The sequence below is a fragment of the Oncorhynchus keta genome, unplaced genomic scaffold, assembly GCF_023373465.1.
Source record: "Oncorhynchus keta strain PuntledgeMale-10-30-2019 unplaced genomic scaffold, Oket_V2 Un_contig_20510_pilon_pilon, whole genome shotgun sequence".
Lineage (NCBI taxonomy): Eukaryota > Metazoa > Chordata > Actinopteri > Salmoniformes > Salmonidae > Oncorhynchus > Oncorhynchus keta.
Window position 1 is genome coordinate 20001 of NW_026282047.1, and position 19929 is coordinate 39929.

At 49.2% G+C, this 19929-nt stretch overlaps 1 protein-coding gene across 1 annotated transcript in view; it reads left to right on the forward strand.

Moving 5' to 3' along the window:
- The window catches only part of LOC127920769 (intermembrane lipid transfer protein VPS13C-like), a gene marked incomplete at its 5' end in the record, with an annotated part of 50585 nt that overhangs the window by 19889 nt on the left and 10767 nt on the right, over positions 1-19929 (forward strand). The window contains 7 exons of the mRNA XM_052504806.1: positions 152-284; positions 6938-7055; positions 9988-10120; positions 10798-10873; positions 15350-15457; positions 18502-18581; positions 19281-19340. Of these exons, the coding sequence (XP_052360766.1) occupies positions 152-284; positions 6938-7055; positions 9988-10120; positions 10798-10873; positions 15350-15457; positions 18502-18581; positions 19281-19340 (708 nt within the window). The remainder of the gene's footprint in view (positions 1-151; positions 285-6937; positions 7056-9987; positions 10121-10797; positions 10874-15349; positions 15458-18501; positions 18582-19280; positions 19341-19929) is intronic.

Consider the following 19929-nt stretch of genomic DNA (forward strand, 5'->3'; position numbering starts at 1 on the left):
GGGGAGAACAGACGGGTAGTCTACAGGTGAGAACAGACTGGTAGTCTACAGTCTAAAGACACCCTATTGTTTTATTGTGTCATAGTTTTAAAGGTGTGTGTGTGTGTGCGTGTGTGTGTGTGTGTGTGTGGGTGTGGGTGTGTGTGGGTAGCTGTTGAGTGTGGACCAGGGAAACCCCCAGTCTTTATCACCCAGTTTCAGTTCCCTGGAGGAGATTATGGACCGTGCCTACGAGAAGTACTCACTGGAGCTACGAAGTGTCCAGGTCCTTTACAGCAAGTCAGGTACACAGACACAGACACACACACACACACACACACAGACACACAGACACACACACACACACACACACACACACACACACACACACACACACACACACACACACACACACACACACACACACACACACACACACAGACACAGGTGAGACACGCGCACACGCACACGCATACACACACTCACACGCACATACATACACACACGCGCGCACATACACACACGCACATACACACACACACACATACATACACACACACACACATACATACACACACATACATACACACACAGACACAGACATACACACACACACACATACACACACACACACACACACACACACACACACACACACACACATACAGACACAGACACAGACACAGACACAGACACAGACACAGACACAGACACAGACACAGACACAGACACAGACACACACACACACACACACACACACACGTTAGACGGTAGTAGCCGAGGAACATGAGTGGAGAGAGAGAAGTGAATCTACTACATATATATATATACACTACATACATACGATCATACAGTGGTGCTGCTACATCTTCTATATTAGCAACATGCTAGTTGTTGCATCTTCCCCCTTACTGCATTGCAAACAGTGTTTTAAATCTGTGTCTCATGAAACCACTCAGATGTCTTCCCACTAACAGTGTTTTCCTGTTAATGTCATTATGGAACAAACATTCACTCAGTCTACTGCCTTGTGAGCACCAATGCACACTGAGCTCTGTCCCTCACTGTTTCTGTCTCTGTCCACTGAGCTCTGTCCCTCACTGTTTCTGTCTCTGTCCCTCACTGTTTCTGTCTCTGTCCCTACTGAGATGTGTCCCCACTGAGATGTGTCCCTCACTGTTTCTGTCTCTGTCCCTACTGAGCTGTGTCCCTCACTGTTTCTGTCTCTGTCCCCACTGAGCTCTGTCCCTCACTGTTTCTGTCTCTGTCCCTCACTGTTTCTGTCTCTGTCCCTCACTGTTTCTGTCTCTGTCCCCACTGAGCTGTGTCCCTCACTGTTTCTGTCTCTGTCCCTCACTGTTTCTGTCTCTGTCCCTCACTGTTTCTGTCTCTGTCCCCACTGAGCTGTGTCCCTCACTGTTTCTGTCTCTGTCCCCACTGAGCTCTGTCCCTCACTGTTTCTGTCTCTGTCCCTCACTGTTTCTGTCTCTGTCCCTCACTGTTTCTGTCTCTGCCCACTGAGCTCTGTCCCTCACTGTTTCTGTCTCTGTCCCCACTGAGCTGTGTCCCTCACTGTTTCTGTCTCTGTCCCTCACTGTTTCTGTCTCTGCCCACTGAGCTCTGTCCCTCACTGTTTCTGTCTCTGTCCCCACTGAGCTGTGTCCCTCACTGTTTCTGTCTCTGTCCCCACTGAGCTGTGTCCCTCACTGTTTCTGTCCCTCACTGTTTCTGTCTCTGTCCCTCACTGTTTCTGTCTCTGTCCCTCACTGTTTCTGTCTCTGTCCCCACTGAGCTGTGTCCCTCACTGTTTCTGTCTCTGTCCCCACTGAGCTGTGTCCCTCACTGTTTCTGTCTCTGTCCCTCACTGTTTCTGTCTCTGTCCCTCACTGTTTCTGTCTCTGTCCCTCACTGTTTCTGTCTCTGTCCCTCACTGTTTCTGTCTCTGTCCCCACTGAGCTGTGGTCCTCACTGTTTCTGTCTCTGTCCCTCACTGTTTCTGTCTCTGTCCCTCACTGTTTCTGTCTCTGTCCCTCACTGTTTCTGTCTCTGTCCCTCACTGTTTCTGTCTCTGTCCCTCACTGTTTCTGTCTCTGTCCCCAACTGAGCTGTGTCCCTCACTGTTTCTGTCTCTGTCCCTCACTGTTTCTGTCTCTGCCCACTGAGCTCTGTCCCTCACTGTTTCTGTCTCTGTCCCTCACTGTTTCTGTCTCTGTCCCTCACTGTTTCTGTCTCTGTCCCTACTGTTTCTGTCTCTGTCCTCACTGTTTCTGTCTCTGTCCCTCACTGTTTCTGTCTCTGTCCACTGAGCTCTGTCCCTCACTGTTTCTGTCTCTGTTCACTGCGCTCTGTCCCTCACTGTTTCTGTCTCTGTCCCTCACTGTTTCTGTCTGTCCCTCACTGTTTCTGTCTCTGTCCACTGAGCTCTGTCCTCACTGTTTCTGTCTCTGTCCCCACTGAGCTCTGTCCCTCACGGTTTCTGTCTCTGTCCACTGAGCTCTGTCCCTCACTGTTTCTGTCTCTGTCCACTGAGCTCTGTCCCTCACTGTTTCTGTCTCTGTCCCTCACTGTTTCTGTCTCTGTCCCTCACTGTTTCTGTCTCTGTCCCTCACTGTTTCTGTCTCTGTCCCCACTGAGCTCTGTCCCTCACTGTTTCTGTCTCTGTCCACTGAGCTCTGTCCCCACTGTTTCTGTCTCTGTCCCTCACTGTTTCTGTCTCTGTCCCTCACTGTTTCTGTCCACTGAGCTCTGTCCCTCACTGTTTCTGTCTCTGTCCACTGAGCTCTGTCCCTCACTGTTTCTGTCTCTGTCCCCACTGAGCTCTGTCCCCCACTGTTCCGGTCTCTGTCCCCACTGTTCCGGTCTCTGTCCCCCACTGTTCTGGTCTGTCCCCACTGAGCTCTGTCCCCCACTGTTCCGGTCTCTGTCCCCACTGTTCGGTCTCTGTCCCCACTGTTCCGGTCTCTGTCCCCCACTGTTCTGGTCTGTCCCCACTGAGCTCTGTCCCCCACTGTTCCGGTCTCTGTCCCCACTGTTCCGGTCTCTGTCCCCCACTGTTCTGGTCTGTCCCCACTGAGCTCTGTCCCCACTGTTCTGGTCTGTCCCCACTGAGCTCTGTCCCCACTGTTCTGGTCTCTGTCCCCACTGTTCCGGTCTCTGTCCCCACTGTTCTGTCTCTGTCCCCACTGTTCTGGTCTCTGTCCCCACTGTTCCGGTCTCTGTCCCCACTGTTCTGGTCTGTCCCCACTGAGCTCTGTCCCCACTGTTCCGGTCTCTGTCCCCCACTGTTCTGGTCTGTCCCCACTGAGCTCTGTCCCCACTGTTCGGTCTCTGTCCCCACTGTTCTGGTCTCTGTCCCCACTGTTCTGGTCTCTGTCCCCACTGAGCTCTGTCCCCCACTGTTCCGGTCTCTGTCCCCACTGAGCTCTGTCCCCACTGTTTCGGTCTCTGTCCCCACTGAGCTCTGTCCCCACTGTTCCGGTCTGTCCCCACTGAGCTCTGTCCCCACTGTTGATCGGTCTGTCCCCACTGAGCTCTGTCCCCACTGTTCCGTTCTGTCCCCCACTGTTCCGGTCTGTCCCCACTGAGCTCTGTCCCCACTGTTTCGGTCTCTGTCCCCACTGAGCTCTGTCCCCCACTGTTCCGTTCTGTCCCCACTGTTCTGGTCTGTCCCCACTGAGCTCTGTCCCCCACTGTTCCGTTCTGTCCCCACTGTTCTGGTCTGTCCCCACTGAGCTCTGTCCCCACTGTTCGGTCTGTCCACACTGAGCTCTGTCCCCACTGAGCTCTGTCCCCCACTGAGCTCTGTCCCCCACTGAGCTCTGTCCCCCACTGAGCTCTGTCCCCACTGAGCTCTGTCCCTCACTGTTCCGGTCTGTCCCCACTGAGCTCTGTCCCCCACTGAGCTCTGTCCCCCACTGAGCTCTGTCCCCCACTGAGCTCTGTCCCCACTGAGCTCTGTCCCCACTGAGCTGTGTCCCTCACTGTTTCTGTCTCTGTCCCCACTGAGCTGTGTCCCTCACTGTTTCTGTCTCTGTCCCTCACTGTTTCTGTCTCTGTCCCTCACTGTTTCTGTCTCTGTCCCCACTGAGCTGTGTCCCTCACTGTTTCTGTCTCTGCCCACTGAGCTCTGTCCCTCACTGTTTCTGTCTCTGTCCCTCACTGTTTCTGTCTCTGTCCCTCACTGTTTCTGTCTCTGCCCACTGAGCTCTGTCCCTCACTGTTTCTGTCTCTGTCCCCACTGAGCTGTGTCCCTCACTGTTTCTGTCTCTGTCCCTCACTGTTTCTGTCTCTGTCCCCACTGAGCTCTGTCCCTCACTGTTTCTGTCTCTGTCCCCACTGAGCTGTGTCCCTCACTGTTTCTGTCTCTGTCCCCACTGAGCTGTGTCCCTCACTGTTTCTGTCTCTGTCCCTCACTGTTTCTGTCTCTGTCCCTCACTGTTTCTGTCTCTGTCCCTCACTGTTTCTGTCTCTGTCCCCACTGAGCTGTGTCCCTCACTGTTTCTGTCTCTGTCCCCACTGAGCTGTGTCCCTCACTGTTTCTGTCTCTGTCCCTCACTGTTTCTGTCTCTGTCCCTCACTGTTTCTGTCTCTGTCCCTCACTGTTTCTGTCTCTGTCCCTCACTGTTTCTGTCTCTGCCCACTGAGCTGTGTCCCTCACTGTTTCTGTCTCTGTCCCCACTGAGCTGTGTCCCTCACTGTTTCTGTCTCTGTCCCTCACTGTTTCTGTCTCTGTCCCTCACTGTTTCTGTCTCTGTCCCTCACTGTTTCTGTCTCTGTCCCTCACTGTTTCTGTCTCTGTCCCCACTGAGCTGTGGTCCTCACTGTTTCTGTCTCTGTCCCTCACTGTTTCTGTCTCTGTCCCTCACTGTTTCTGTCTCTGTCCCTCACTGTTTCTGTCTCTGTCCCTCACTGTTTCTGTCTCTGCCCACTGAGCTCTGTCCCTCACTGTTTCTGTCTCTGTCCCCAACTGAGCTGTGTCCCTCACTGTTTCTGTCTCTGTCCCTCACTGTTTCTGTCTCTGCCCACTGAGCTCTGTCCCTCACTGTTTCTGTCTCTGTCCCTCACTGTTTCTGTCTCTGTCCCTCACTGTTTCTGTCTCTGTCCCTCACTGTTTCTGTCTCTGTCCCTCACTGTTTCTGTCTCTGTCCACTGAGCTCTGTCCCTCACTGTTTCTGTCTCTGTCCACTGAGCTCTGTCCCTCACTGTTTCTGTCTCTGTCCCTCACTGTGCTCTGTCCCTCACTGTTTCTGTCTCTGTCCACTGAGCTCTGTCCCTCACTGTTTCTGTCTCTGTCCCCACTGAGCTCTGTCCCTCACTGTTTCTGTCTCTGTCCACTGAGCTCTGTCCCTCACTGTTTCTGTCTCTGTCCACTGAGCTCTGTCCCTCACTGTTTCTGTCTCTGTCCCTCACTGTTTCTGTCTCTGTCCCTCACTGTTTCTGTCTCTGTCCCTCACTGTTTCTGTCTCTGTCCCCACTGAGCTCTGTCCCTCACGGTTTCTGTCTCTGTCCACTGAGCTCTGTCCCCCACTGTTTCTGTCTCTGTCCCTCACTGTTTCTGTCTCTGTCCCTCACTGTTTCTGTCTCTGTCCACTGAGCTCTGTCCCTCACTGTTTCTGTCTCTGTCCCCGCTGAGCTCTGTCCCTCACGGTTTCTGTCTCTGTCCACTGAGCTCTGTCCCTCACTGTTTCTGTCTCTGTCCCCACTGTTCCGGTCTCTGTCCCCACTGTTCTGGTCTGTCCCCACTGAGCTCTGTCCCCCACTGTTCCGGTCTCTGTCCCCACTGTTCCGGTCTCTGTCCCCCACTGTTCTGGTCTCTGTCCCCACTGTTCTGTCTCTGTCCCCACTGAGCTCTGTCCCCACTGTTCCGGTCTCTGTCCCCCACTGTTCTGGTCTCTGTCCCCACTGTTCTGGTCTGTCCCCACTGAGCTCTGTCCCCACTGTTCTGGTCTGTCCCCACTGAGCTCTGTCCCCCACTGTTCCGGTCTCTGTCCCCCACTGTTCCGGTCTCTGTCCCCACTGTTCCGGTCTCTGTCCCCCACTGTTCCGGTCTCTGTCCCCACTGTTCTGGTCTCTGTCCCCACTGTTCCGGTCTCTGTCCCCCACTGTTCTGGTCTGTCCCCACTGAGCTCTGTCCCCCACTGTTCCGGTCTCTGTCCCCACTGTTCTGGTCTGTCCCCACTGAGCTCTGTCCCCACTGTTCCGGTCTCTGTCCCCACTGTTCCGGTCTCTGTTCCCCACTGTTCTGGTCTGTCCCCACTGAGCTCTGTCCCCCACTGTTCCGGTCTCTGTCCCCCACTGTTCCGGTCTCTGTCCCCACTGAGCTCTGTCCCCTACTGTTCCGGTCTGTCCCCACTGAGCTCTGTCCCCCACTGTTCCGGTCTGTCCCCACTGAGCTCTGTCCCCCACTGTTCCGTTCTGTCCCCCACTGTTCCGGTCTGTCCCCACTGAGCTCTGTCCCCACTGTTCCGGTCTCTGTCCCCACTGAGCTCTGTCCCCACTGTTCCGTTCTGTCCCCACTGTTCTGGTCTGTCCCCACTGAGCTCTGTCCCCCACTGTTCCGTTCTGTCCCCCACTGTTCCGGTCTGTCCCCACTGAGCTCTGTCCCCCACTGTTCCGGTCTGTCCCACTGAGCTCTGTCCCCCACTGAGCTCTGTCCCCACTGAGCTCTGTCCCCCACTGAGCTCTGTCCCCACTGAGCTCTGTCCCCCACTGAGCTCTGTCCCTCACTGTTCCGGTCTGTCCCCACTGAGCTCTGTCCCCACTGAGCTCTGTCCCCACTGAGCTCTGTCCCCCACTGAGCTCTGTCCCCACTGAGCTCTGTCCCCCACTGGTCTCTGTCCCCACTGAGCTCTGTCCCCCACTGAGCTCTGTCCCCCACTGTTCCGGTCTCTGTCCCCCACTGTTCCGGTCTCTGTCCCCACTGAGCTCTGTCCCCCACTGTTCCGGTCTGTCCCTACAGGTGAGGAGTGGAAGACGGCCCGTCAACGTGGTTCCTCTGTACAGCACATCCTGCAGCCCATGGACTTCAGCCTCCAGCTGGCCAAATGCATGGTGGAGAAGGACACCAGGATGCCCAGGTAACACCAGACTGGGGGGGCTGAGCCAGGTAACACCAGACTGGGGGGGCTGAGCCAGGTAATACCAGACTGGGGGGGCTGAGCCAGGTAATACCAGACTGGGGGCTGAGCCAGGTAATACCAGACTGGGGGGCTGAGCCAGGTGTACCAGACTGGGGGGCTGAGCCAGGTAATACCAGACTGGGGGGCTGAGCCTGTCACCAGACTGGGGGGCTCAGGTAATACCAGACTGGGGGGCTGAGCCAGGTAATACCAGACTGGGGGGCTGAGCCCCAGACTGGGGGGCTCTGTACCAGACTGGGGGGCTGAGCCAGGTAATACCAGACTGGGGGGCTGAGCCAGGTAATACCAGACTGGGGGGCTGAGCCTGTACCAGACTGGGGGGCTGAGCCAGGTCCTCTACCAGACTGGGGGGCTGAGCCAGGTAATACCAGACTGGGGGGCTGAGCCAGGTAACACCAGACTGGGGGGCTGAGCCAGATGTACCAGACTGGGGGGCTGAGCCAGATAATACCAGACTGGGGGGCTGAGCCAGGTAATACCAGACTGGGGGGCTGAGCCAGGTAATACCAGACTGGGGGCTGAGCCAGGTAATACCAGACTGGGGGGCTGAGCCAGGTAATACCAGACTGGGGGGCTGAGCCAGGTAATACCAGACTGGGGGGGCTGAGCCAGGTAATACCAGACTGGGGGGGGCTGAGCCAGGTAATACCAGACTGGGGGGGCTGAGCCAGGTAACACCAGACTGGGGGGGCTGAGCCAGGTAATACCAGACTGGGGGGGCTGAGCCAGGTAATACCAGACTGGGGGGGCTGAGCCAGGTAATACCAGACTGGGGGGCTGAGCCAGGTAATACCAGACTGGGGGGCTGAGCCAGGTAATACCAGACTGGGGGGGCTGAGCCAGGTAATACCAGACTGGGGGGGCTGAGCCAGGTAATACCAGACTGGGGGGCTGAGCCAGGTAATACCAGACTGGGGGGGCTGAGCCAGGTAACACCAGACTGGGGGGGCTGAGCCAGATAATACCAGACTGGGGGGCTGAGCCAGATAATACCAGACTGGGGGGCTGAGCCAGGTAATACCAGACTGGGGGGGCTGAGCCAGGTAATACCAGACTGGGGGGGCTGAGCCAGGTAATACCAGACTGGGGGGCTGAGCCAGGTAATACCAGACTGGGGGGGCTGAGCCAGGTAACACCAGACTGGGGGGGCTGAGCCAGGTAACACCAGACTGGGGGGGCTGAGCCAGGTAACACCAGACTGGGGGGGCTGAGCCAGGTAACACCAGACTGGGGGGGCTGAGCCAGGTAACACCAGGCTGGGGGGGCTGAGCCAGGTTATACCAGACTGGGGGGGCTGAGCCAGGTAACACCAGACTGTTAACCAGACTGGGGGGGCTGAGCCAGGTAACACCAGACCAGATTAGTAAACCTCTGGTATCTACTGTGTTCCAGATTACTAAACCTCTGGTATCTACTGTGTTCCAGATTAGTAAACCTCTGGTATCTACTGTGTTCCAGATTAGTAAACCTCTGGTATCTACTGTGTTCCAGATTAGTAAACCTCTGGTATCTACTGTGTTCCAGATTAGTAAACCTCTGGTATCTACTGTGTTCCAGATTAGTAAACCTCTGGTATCTACTGTGTTCCAGATTAGTAAACCTCTGGTATCTACTGTGTTCCAGATTAGTAAACCTCTGGTATCTACTGTGTTCCAGATTAGTAAACCTCTGGTATCTACTGTGTTCCAGATTAGTAAACCTCTGGTATCTACTGTGTTCCAGATTAGTAAACCTCTGGTATCTACTGTGTTCCAGATTAGTAAACCTCTGGTATCTACTGTGTTCCAGATTAGTAAACCTCTGGTATCTACTGTGTTCCAGATTAGTAAACCTCTGGTATCTACTGTGTTCCAGATTAGTAAACCTCTGGTATCTACTGTGTTCCAGATTAGTAAACCTCTGGTATCTACTGTGTTCCAGATTAGTAAACCTCTGGTATCTACTGTGTTCCAGATTAGTAAACCTCTGTGGTATCTACTGTGTTCCAGATTAGTAAACCTCTGGATTAGTAAATCTGGTATCTACTGTGTTCCAGATTAGTAAACCTCTGGTATCTACTGTGTTCCAGATTAGTAAACCTCTGGTATCTACTGTGTTCCAGATTAGTAAACCTCTGGTATCTACTGTGTTCCAGATTAGTAAACCTCTGGTATCTACTGTGTTCCAGATTAGTAAACCTCTGGTATCTCTGTGTTCCAGATTAGTAAACCTCTGGTATCTACTGTGTTCCAGATTAGTAAACCTCTGGTATCTACTGTGTTCCAGATTAGTAAACCTCTGGTATCTACTGTGTTCCAGATTAGTAAACCTCTGGTATCTACTGTGTTCCAGATTAGTAAACCTCTGGTATCTACTGTGTTCCAGATTAGTAAACCTCTGGTATCTACTGTGTTCCAGATTAGTAAACCTCTGGTATCTACTGTGTTCCAGATTAGTAAACCTCTGGTATCTACTGTGTTCCAGATTAGTAAACCTCTGGTATCTACTGTGTTCCAGATTAGTAAACCTCTGGTATCTACTGTGTTCCAGATTAGTAAACCTCTGGTATCTACTGTGTTCCAGATTAGTAAACCTCTGGTATGGTATCTACTGTGTTCCAGATTAGTAAACCTCTGGTATCTACTGTGTTCCAGATTAGTAAACCTCTGGTATCTACTGTGTTCCAGATTACTAAACCTCTGGTATCTAGTGTGTTCCAGATTAGTAAACCTCTGGTATCTACTGTGTTCCAGATTAGTAAACCTCTGGTATCTACTGTGTTCCAGATTAGTAAACCTCTGGTATCTACTGTGTTCCAGATTAGTAAACCTCTGGTATGGTATCTACTGTGTTCCAGATTAGTAAACCTCTGGTATCTACTGTGTTCCAGATTAAAGGTGTCTGGAGAACTGCCTCTCCTCCATGTGAAGATCTCAGACCAGAAGATCCAGGGAGTGTTGGACCTGGTCAACAGCATCCCCCTGCCCCAGAGGGATTCCACCCCTTCCACCCCCACCCAGAAGGTACAGTTGGTATGCCCCAGAGGGATTCCACCCCTTCCACCCCCACCCAGAAGGTACAGTTGGTTTGCCCCAGAGTTATTCCACCCCCACCCAGAAGGTACAGGTACACACATTATATTGGTGCAGTTGGTATGCCCCAGTTCACCAGTAGAGTATCCTCTACACACACCCATTATATTGGTACAGTTGGTTTGCCCCAGTTCACCAGTAGAGTATCCTCTACACACACCCATTATATTGGTACAGTTGGTATGCCCCAGTTCACCAGTAGAGTATCCTCTACACACACCCATCATATTGGTACAGTTGGTATGCCCCAGTTCACCAGTAGAGTAACCTCTACACACACCCATTATATTGGTACAGTTGGTATGCCCCAGTTCACCAGTAGAGTATCCTCTACACACACCCATTATATTGGTACAGTTGGTATGCCCCAGTTCACCAGTAGAGTATCCTCTACACACACCCATCATATTGGTACAGTTGGTATGCCCCAGTTCACCAGTAGAGTAACCTCTACACACACCCATTATATTGGTACAGTTGGTATGCCCCAGTTCACCAGTAGAGTATCCTCTACACACACCCATTATATTGGTACAGTTCATAATGTCTAATAGTAATAGGATTGGCAATCAACTGTTTTCTTCCCCCTCCCATCTTGTTTCCACTAGATGCTGTGTTTGTCTGAGGCCAGGCCCAACGTCCTGGGTTTACAGCCCACCGTCCTGCTGGATGCATTAGAGACAGGTGTGGGGGGGGGTTCTTCACTAAACTGTTTCTGCAGGAACTGATCCAGGGTCTGCTGTTATCTTACCACTCTTAATGGTTATAATTGGGCGTCAGGTAATCTGATCCTAGATGGGATGCTCCTCCTGTCCCCTGGTCTTTGTCTAAAATGGATGCCACGACTCAGAGTTGTCTGTTGAGGACGGTGAGTCGATGTCGAGTGCAAGCCAGAATACAACAGCTCCCCCCTCAGGGAACAGAAGACTGTATTTTAGAGTCAGCGGCTCAACCTCCTTCATCTGAACTAGATCAGACAAACAAGGGCATTTCCATGGCAACTATAACTGAAGAACAAAGACCAGGAGATAGAAGGACCATCTGTTACTGAAGAACAAAGACCAGCAGATAGATGGACCATCTGTTACTGAAGAACAAAGACCAGGAGATAGATGGACCATCTGTTACTGAAGAACAAAGACCAGGAGATAGAAGGACCATCTGTTACTGAAGAACAAAGACCAGGAGATAGAAGGACCATCTGTTACTGAAGAACAAAGACCAGGAGATAGAAGGACCATCTGTTACTGAAGAACAAAGACCAGGAGATTGATGGACCATCTGTTACTGAAGAACAAAGACCAGGAAGAACAAAGACAAAGACCAGAGAGATGGACCATCTGTTACTGAAGAACAAAGACCAGGAGATAGATGGACCATCTGTTACTGAAGAACAAAGACCAGGAGATAGATGGACCATCTGTTACTGAAGAACAAAGACCAGCAGATAGAAGGACCATCTGTTACTGAAGAACAAAGATCAGGAGATAGAAGGACCATCTGTTACTGAAGAACAAAGACCAGCAGATAGAAGGACCATCTGTTACTGAAGAAGGAAGAACAAAGACCAGGAGATAGATGGACCATCTGTTATTGAAGAACAAAGACCAGCAGATAGAAGGACCATCTGTTACTGAAGAACAAAGACCAGGAGATAGAAGGACCATCTGTTACTGAAGAACAAAGACCAGGAGATTGAAGGACCATCTGTTACTAAAGAACAAAGACCAGGAGATAGATGGACCATCTGTTACTGAAGAACAAAGACCAGGAGATAGAAGGACCATCTGTTACTGAAGAACAAAGACCAGCAGATAGAAGGACCATCTGTTACTGAAGAAGGAAGAACAAAGACCAGGAGATAGATGGACCATCTGTTACTGAAGAACAAAGACCAGCAGATAGAAGAACCATCTGTTACTGAAGAACAAAGACCAGGAGATAGAAGGACCATCTGTTACTGAAGAACAAAGACCAGGAGATTGATGGACCATCTGTTACTGAAGAACAAAGACCAGGAGATAGAAGGACCATCTGTTACTGAAGAACAAAGACCAGGAGATAGAAGGAAGAACAAAGACCAGGAGATAGAAGGACCATCTGTTACTGAAGAACAAAGACCAGGAGATAGAAGGACCATCTGTTACTGAAGAACAAAGACCAGGAGATAGAAGGACCATCTGTTACTGAAGAACAAAGACCAGGAGATAGAAGGACCATCTGTTACTGAAGAACAAAGACCAGCAGATAGAAGGACCATCTGTTATTGAAGAACAAAGACCAGGAGATAGAAGGACCATCTGTTACTGAAGAACAAAGACCAGGAGATAGAAGGACCATCTGTAATTGAAGAACAAAGACCAGGAGATAGAAGGACCATCTGTTACTGAAGAACAAAGACCAGGAGATAGAAGGACCATCTGTTACTGAAGAACAAAGACCAGGAGATAGATGGACCATCTGTTACTGAAGAACAAAGACCAGGAGATAGAAGGACCATCTGTTACTGAAGAACAAAGACCAGCAGATAGAAGGACCATCTGTTACTGAAGAACAAAGACCAGGAGATAGAAGGACCATCTGTTACTGAAGAACAAAGACCAGCAGATAGAAGGACCATCTGTTACTGAAGAACAAAGACCAGGAGATAGAAGGACCATCTGTTACTGAAGAACAAAGACCAGGAGATGGATGGACCATCTGTTACTGAAGAACAAAGACCAGGAGATAGAAGGACCATCTGTTACTGAAGAACAAAGACCAGGAGATAGATGGACCATCTGTTATTTTATTGTATGGGATGAATCATGAATGAGTGGAAACATTTCTTTCACTATGGGATATGTTCTGTTTATGTCCAGACGTCTGTAGGTGATGTACACTGAGTAGACAAAACATTAGGAACACCTGCTCTTTTCATGACAAACTGACCAGGTGAATCCAGGTGAAAGCTATGATCCCTTATTGATGTCACCTGTTAAATCCACTTCAATCAGTGTAGATGAAGGGGAGGAGTCAGATTAAAGATGAAGGGGAGGAGACAGGTTAAAGATGAAGGGGAGGAGACGGGTTAAAGAAGGATTTTTAAGCCTTGAGACAATTGAGACATGGATTGTCTATGTGTACCATTCAGAGGGTGAATGGGCAAGACAAAATATTTAAGTGTCTTTGAACAGGGTATGGTAGTAGGTGCCAGGCACACCGGTTTGAGTGTCAAGAACTGCAACGATGCTGGGTTTTTCACTCTCAACAGTTTCCCCGTGTGTATCAAGAATGGTCTACCACCCAAAGGACATCCAGCCAACCTGACACTGTGGGAAGCGTTGGAGTCAACATGGGTCAGCATCCCTGTAGATTGCTTTGACACCTTGCAGAGTCCATGACCCGACGAATTGAGGCTGTTCTGAGGGAGGAAAGGGGGTGGGGGGGGTTGCAAATCAATATTAGGAAGGTGTTCCTAATGGTTTGTCCACTCAGTGTATGTGTGATCTTTTTACACTATGCAAACTGTATGTAGTCTATATTTAATCTATATGTAGTCTAATGTAATCTCTATGTAGTCTATATGTAGTCTGTATGTAGTCTATATGTAGTCTATATGTAGTCTAATGTAGTCTAATGTAGTCTAATGTAGTCTAATGTAGTCTAATGTCGTCTAATGTCGTCTAATGTCTAGTCTAGTCAATGTAGTCTTATGTAGTCTATATGTAGTCTGTATGTAATCTCTATGTAGTCTGTATGTAATCTCTATGTAATCTCTATGTAGTCTATATGTAGTCTGTATGTAATCTCTATGTAATCTGTATGTAGTCTATATGTAGTCTGTATGTAATCTCTATGTAGTCTATATCCAGTACTTTCTGTATGTAATCTTATGAGAAGGATTATTTTCTAGGTATCCTTAGTCAGGTGTCTCCGGAAGGTGGTATTGACTCCGCTGTCCTCTAGTGTGTTCCACCATTGGGGAGCCAGACTACAGTTTTGACTGGGTGCTGTAGTGGTAGTCTGTAGGTGTAGTCAGTGCCATTGTTTGGGTGTAGGGCCTATCATGCCTAATCTATAGCTCCGTAGGCAAGCACCATGGTCTTAGTCTGAAGCCATGTAATCTTGGGAAGGTTATGTTTCTGGAGTCTGTTTGTAATCTATATGTAATCTCTATGTAGATGACAAGTCTGATGTTAGTTGAGAGCGACAGGGTGTTGTCCAGTAGTCTGTATGTCAGGTGATGGCGATCTCTAGGTTGTTTGGGTGGTGATCCGTCATGTCTGCCAGACATGCAGCCTGGCCACCTGGTATGGGAAAGGAGAAGTAAGTGTCGTCTGCATAGCAATGATAGGAGAGACCATGTAGGTTATGACAGAGCCACCACTTGGTCTGTATAGGAGTCTGAACAGAGCCCTGGGGACACCAGTGAGATGTAGTCTGTATGTAGTCTGTATGTAGTCTAATGTAATCACTCGGAGAGGGTGGAGAGGAGGATCTGGTTCATGTAATCTGGCATGTAGTCTGTAGGATGAGTCTGTATGCTTTAGCAGTGCTGATGTAGTCTATAGAAGAGTAGTCTGTGAATGACTAGTCTGAAACCTGACTGATTTGATCAAGAAGGTCATTCTGAGAGTAGAGCTCGTTGTTTGTAGTCTAAGAAAGAAGGGTACTGGTCTCTATGTAATCTATATGTAGCCTGAACGGGTAATCTCTCTTATGTAGTCAGGGATGAGTTGATGTAGGGTGTATGTAATCTCTAGAGGAGGGGTAGTCTATAGGTTGTTAGTCTGTATGTAGATTTCTAAGGGGAGTAATCTCAGGGTAGGGCAGTGTAATCTATAGCGGTAGTCGTTTGATAGAACGAATCGACCTTCTTTCAAAATGGTTAGTCTATATGTAGTCTGTATGTAGTCTAATGTAATCTTTATGTAATCTATATGTAGTCTGTATGTAATCTCTATGTAGTCTATATGTAGTCTGTATGTAATCTCTATGTAGTCTATATGTAGTCTGTATGTAGTCTAATGTAATCTCTATGTAATCTATATGTAGTCTGTATGTAGTCTGTATGTAATCTCTATGTAGTCTATATGTAGTCTGTATGTAGTCTATATGTAGTCTGTATGTAGTCTATATGTAGTCTATATTACTCTATATATTGATCTTCCTCCTCAGACTCAGATGGAGAGTCATATTATATGTCTGTGGATGAGGAGCACCAACCCTCCGTCATAGAGGAACTGACTGACGTACACTTCAAGTTTGAAGTCAAAGCGGTACGAAGTGTTTTAAAAAAAATATATATAATACTCGATAATGTTCAAATAACCCCATAATCAAAGCAATACATTTTTCTATCGATGACCCCAGTGGGAGTCGAACGCACAACTCTGGTGTTGCTATGCTCTACTAACCGAGCTACACAGGACCACTGTCTAAATCACTATGCTACACAGGACCACTGTGTACTGTAATATAAGCGCTATGCTACACAGGACCACTGTCTGTCTAAAGCGCTATGCTACACAGGACCTCTGTCTAAAGCGCTATGCTACACAGGACCACTGTCTGTCTAAAGCGCTATGCTACACAGGACCACTGTCTATAGCGCTATGCTACACAGGACCTCTTTCTAAAGCGCTATGCTACACAGGACCACTGTCTAAAGCGCTATGCTACACAGGACCTCTTTCTAAAGCGCTATGCTATACAGGACCACTGTCTAAAGCACTATGCTACACAGGACCACTGTCTAAAGCGCTATGCTACACAGGACCACTGTCTAAAGCGCTATGCTACACAGGACCACTGTCTATAGCGCTATGCTACACAGGACCACTGTCTATAGCGCTATGCTACACAGGACCACTGTCTAAAGCGCTATGCTACACAGGACCACTGTCTAAAGCGCTATGCTACACAGGACCACTGTCTAAAGCACTATGCTACACAGGACCACTGTCTAAAGCAGTATGCTACACAGGACCACTGTCTATAGCGCTATGCTACACAGGACCACTGTCTAAAGCGCTATGCTACACAGGACCACTGTCTAAAGCGCTATGCTACACAGGACCACTGTCTGTCTAAAGCGCTATGCTACACAGGACCACTGTCTAAAGTGCTATGCTACACAGGACCACTGTCTAAAGCGCTATGCTACACAGGACCACTGTCTAAAGCGCTATGCTACACAGGACCACTGTCTAAAGCGCTATGCTACACAGGACCACCAAGCGCTATGCTACACAGGACCACTGTCTAAAGCGCTATGCTACACAGGACCACTGTCTAAAGCGCTATGCTACACAGGACCACTGTCTAAAGCGCTATGCTACACAGGACCACTGTCTAAAGCGCTATGCTACACAGGACTACTGTCTAAAGCGCTATGCTACACAGGACCACTGTCTAAAGCGCTATGCTACACAGGACCACTGTCTAAAGCGCTATGCTACACAGGACCACTGTCTAAAGCGCTATGCTACACAGGACCACACACAGGACCACTGTCTAAAGCGCTATGCTACACAGGACCACTGTCTAAAGCGCTATGCTACACAGGACCACTGTCTAAAGCGCTATGCTACACAGGACCACTGTCTAAAGCGCTATGCTACACAGGACCACTGTCTAAAGCGCTATGCTACACAGGACCACTGTCTAAAGCGCTATGCTACACAGGACCACTGTCTAAAGCGCTATGCTACACAGGACCACTGTCTAAAGCGCTATGCTACACAGGACTACTGTCTAAAGCGCTATGCTACACAGGACCACTGTCTAAAGCGCTATGCTACACAGGACCACAGACCACTGTCTAAAGCGCTATGCTACTACAGGACCACTGTCTAGCGCTAGGACCACAGGACCACTGTCTAAAGCGCTATGCTACACAGGACCACTGTCTAAAGCGCTATGCTACACAGGACCACTGTCTAAAGCGCTATGCTACACAGGACCACTGTCTAAAGCGCTATGCTACACAGGACCACTGTCTAAAGCGCTATGCTACACAGGACCACTGTCTAAAGCGCTATGCTACACAGGACCACAGATCCACTGTCTAAAGCGCTATGCTACTACAGGACCACTGTCTACAGCGCTAGGCCACAGGACCACTGTCTAAAGCGCTATGCTACACAGGACCACTGTCTAAAGCACTATGCTACACAGGACCACTGTCTAAAGCGCTATGCTACACAGGACCACTGTCTAAAGCGCTATGCTACACAGGACCACTGTCTAAAGCGCTATGCTACACAGGACCACTGTCTAAAGCGCTATGCTACACAGGACCACTGTCTAAAGCGCTATGCTACACAGGACCACTGTCTAAAGCGCTATGCTACACAGGACCACTGTCTAAAGCGCTATGCTAGCTACACAGGACACAGATCCACTGTCTAAAGCGCTATGCTACACAGGACCACTGTCTAAAGCGCTATGCTACACAGGACCACAGATTCACTGTCTAAAGCGCTATGCTACACAGGACCACTGTCTAAAGCGCTATGCTACACAGGACCACTGTCTAAAGCGCTTTGCTACACAGGTGCTGTTGCTACACAGGACCACTGTCAGGCTATGCTACACAGGACCACTGTCTATAGCCCTCAGTGTGTCTCAGCTGGGAGCAGAGGGACCACTGAAACACTATGCTACACAGGACCACAGATCCACTGTCTAAAGGCCTACCATGTTATCGAGGTGTGTTTTTGCTGAACGTTCTCCAGGTGCTGTTAGTTGACCTCAGGCTGACCAGGAGAGGCCTGGACGCTGTGAGCCCTCAGTGTGTCTCAGCTGGGAGCAGAGGGCAAGATGAGAACCTATGACCTCACCATCACCTCCTACCTCTGTAAAGTAGGCCTGGACTACTGTGAGATACGAGGTACCAGTAACCCTAACTAACTAACCCCTGACCTATGACCTCACCCCTCACCTCTGTAAAGTAGGCCTGGACTACTGTGAGATCAGAGGTACAGTAACCCCCCTAAAAAGATTTAGATGCACTATTGTAAAGTGGCTGTTCCACTGGATGTCATAAGGTGTATGAACACCAACCCCTTTGACCTCAGTCGCTCTGGATAAGTAGCGCCTGCTAAACTACTTAAATGTAATGTAAATGTAGAGACTGTATCTGGGATTAAGTCCTCCACAGAAATGGTAGTAGCAGCCCATGTAGGATGTAGACTGAGCCGTGGGATGTCTATAAACAGGAAATCGCTATTATTTATGTACATGTCAACGTCCAACTGATTCTAACCCTCTATAACAGGGATGGGCATCTTCAGACATGATTAGTAATGAATGATGTTCATTTCCAGACTCCAACAACCAGCCTCTGCACCTGATCAGCTCCTCAGACAAACACGGCTCAGACCTGCTCAAAGTGGAGTACACCAAAGTAAGTGGACTTTTACTCACTGGGGTCCTTTTGTCCATTCACTCCTTCTGTTGGTCTCAAATCGATATCTACTCACTCACTCACTCACTCACTCACTCACTCACTCACTCACTCACTCTCTCTCTCTCTCTCACTCTCACTCACTCACTCGCACTCTCCACTCACTCACTCACTCACTCACTCACTCACTCACTCTCACTCACTCACTCACTCACTCACTCACTCACTCACTCACTCACTCACTCACTCACTCACTCACTCACTCTCACTCACTCACTCTCTCACTCTCTCTCACTCACTCACTCACTCACTCACTCACTCACTCACTCACTCACTCTCTCACTCACTCACTCACTCACTCTCACTCACTCTCTCTCATTCTCACTCACTCACTCTCTCTCTCATCTCTCTCTCACTCTCTCTCTCACTCACTCTCTCATTCTCTCACTCACTCTCTCATTCTCTCTCACTCGCACTCTCTCTCTCTCGCACTCTCATACTCACTCACTCATACTCACTCACTCACTATTTTGCATTTTGCCCAAGTTCACAAGCACTATATCTTATTTTAGAAAGAAAAATCCCAATATTTGTATCGTTGGGTCTCTCTTTCTATGGAAATCTTATATGAGCTAAGCGGTCGTTTTCCAGAGCAGGAAGTGTTTGTGGGAATTAACGACATCCTATCCCTTCCTACAGGCTGATATCAACGGGCCTAATTTCCAGACAACGTTTGACAACACTGAGCAAAACCTGAAGGTATGTGATATGAATTGGTAGTGGTTTTTTCTTCTTCTCTTTTTTTCTGAGTAACCTAGGTAACCGCTGATTTCTTATTGCGACGGTATTTTGTGTCCCCGTCCCCCTAACACATCTCCTCGTCACCACGTTTTGTTTTGCTCCACAGTATTTGTATAGAGCCAGTTCTATGTTAACCACAGTATAGAGCCAGTTCTAGTTCTATGTTAACCACAGTATTTCTATAGAGCTAGTTCTATGTTAACCACAGTATTTCTATAGAGCCAGTTCTATGTTAACCACAATATTTGTATAGAGCCAGTTCTATGTTAACCACAGTATTTGTATAGAGCCAGTTCTATGTTAACCACAGTATTTGTATAGAGCCAGTTCTATGTTAACCACAGTATTTGTATAGAGCCAGTTCTATGTTAACCACAGTATTTGTATAGAGCCAGTTCTATGTTAACCACAGTATTTGTATAGAGCCAGTTCTATGTTAACCCACTATTTGTATAGAGCCAGTTTATGGTTTTCCACAGTATTTGTAAGCTGCCAGTTCTCATTGTTACCCAGCTATAGATCTACAGTATTTGTGAGAGCAGGGTCC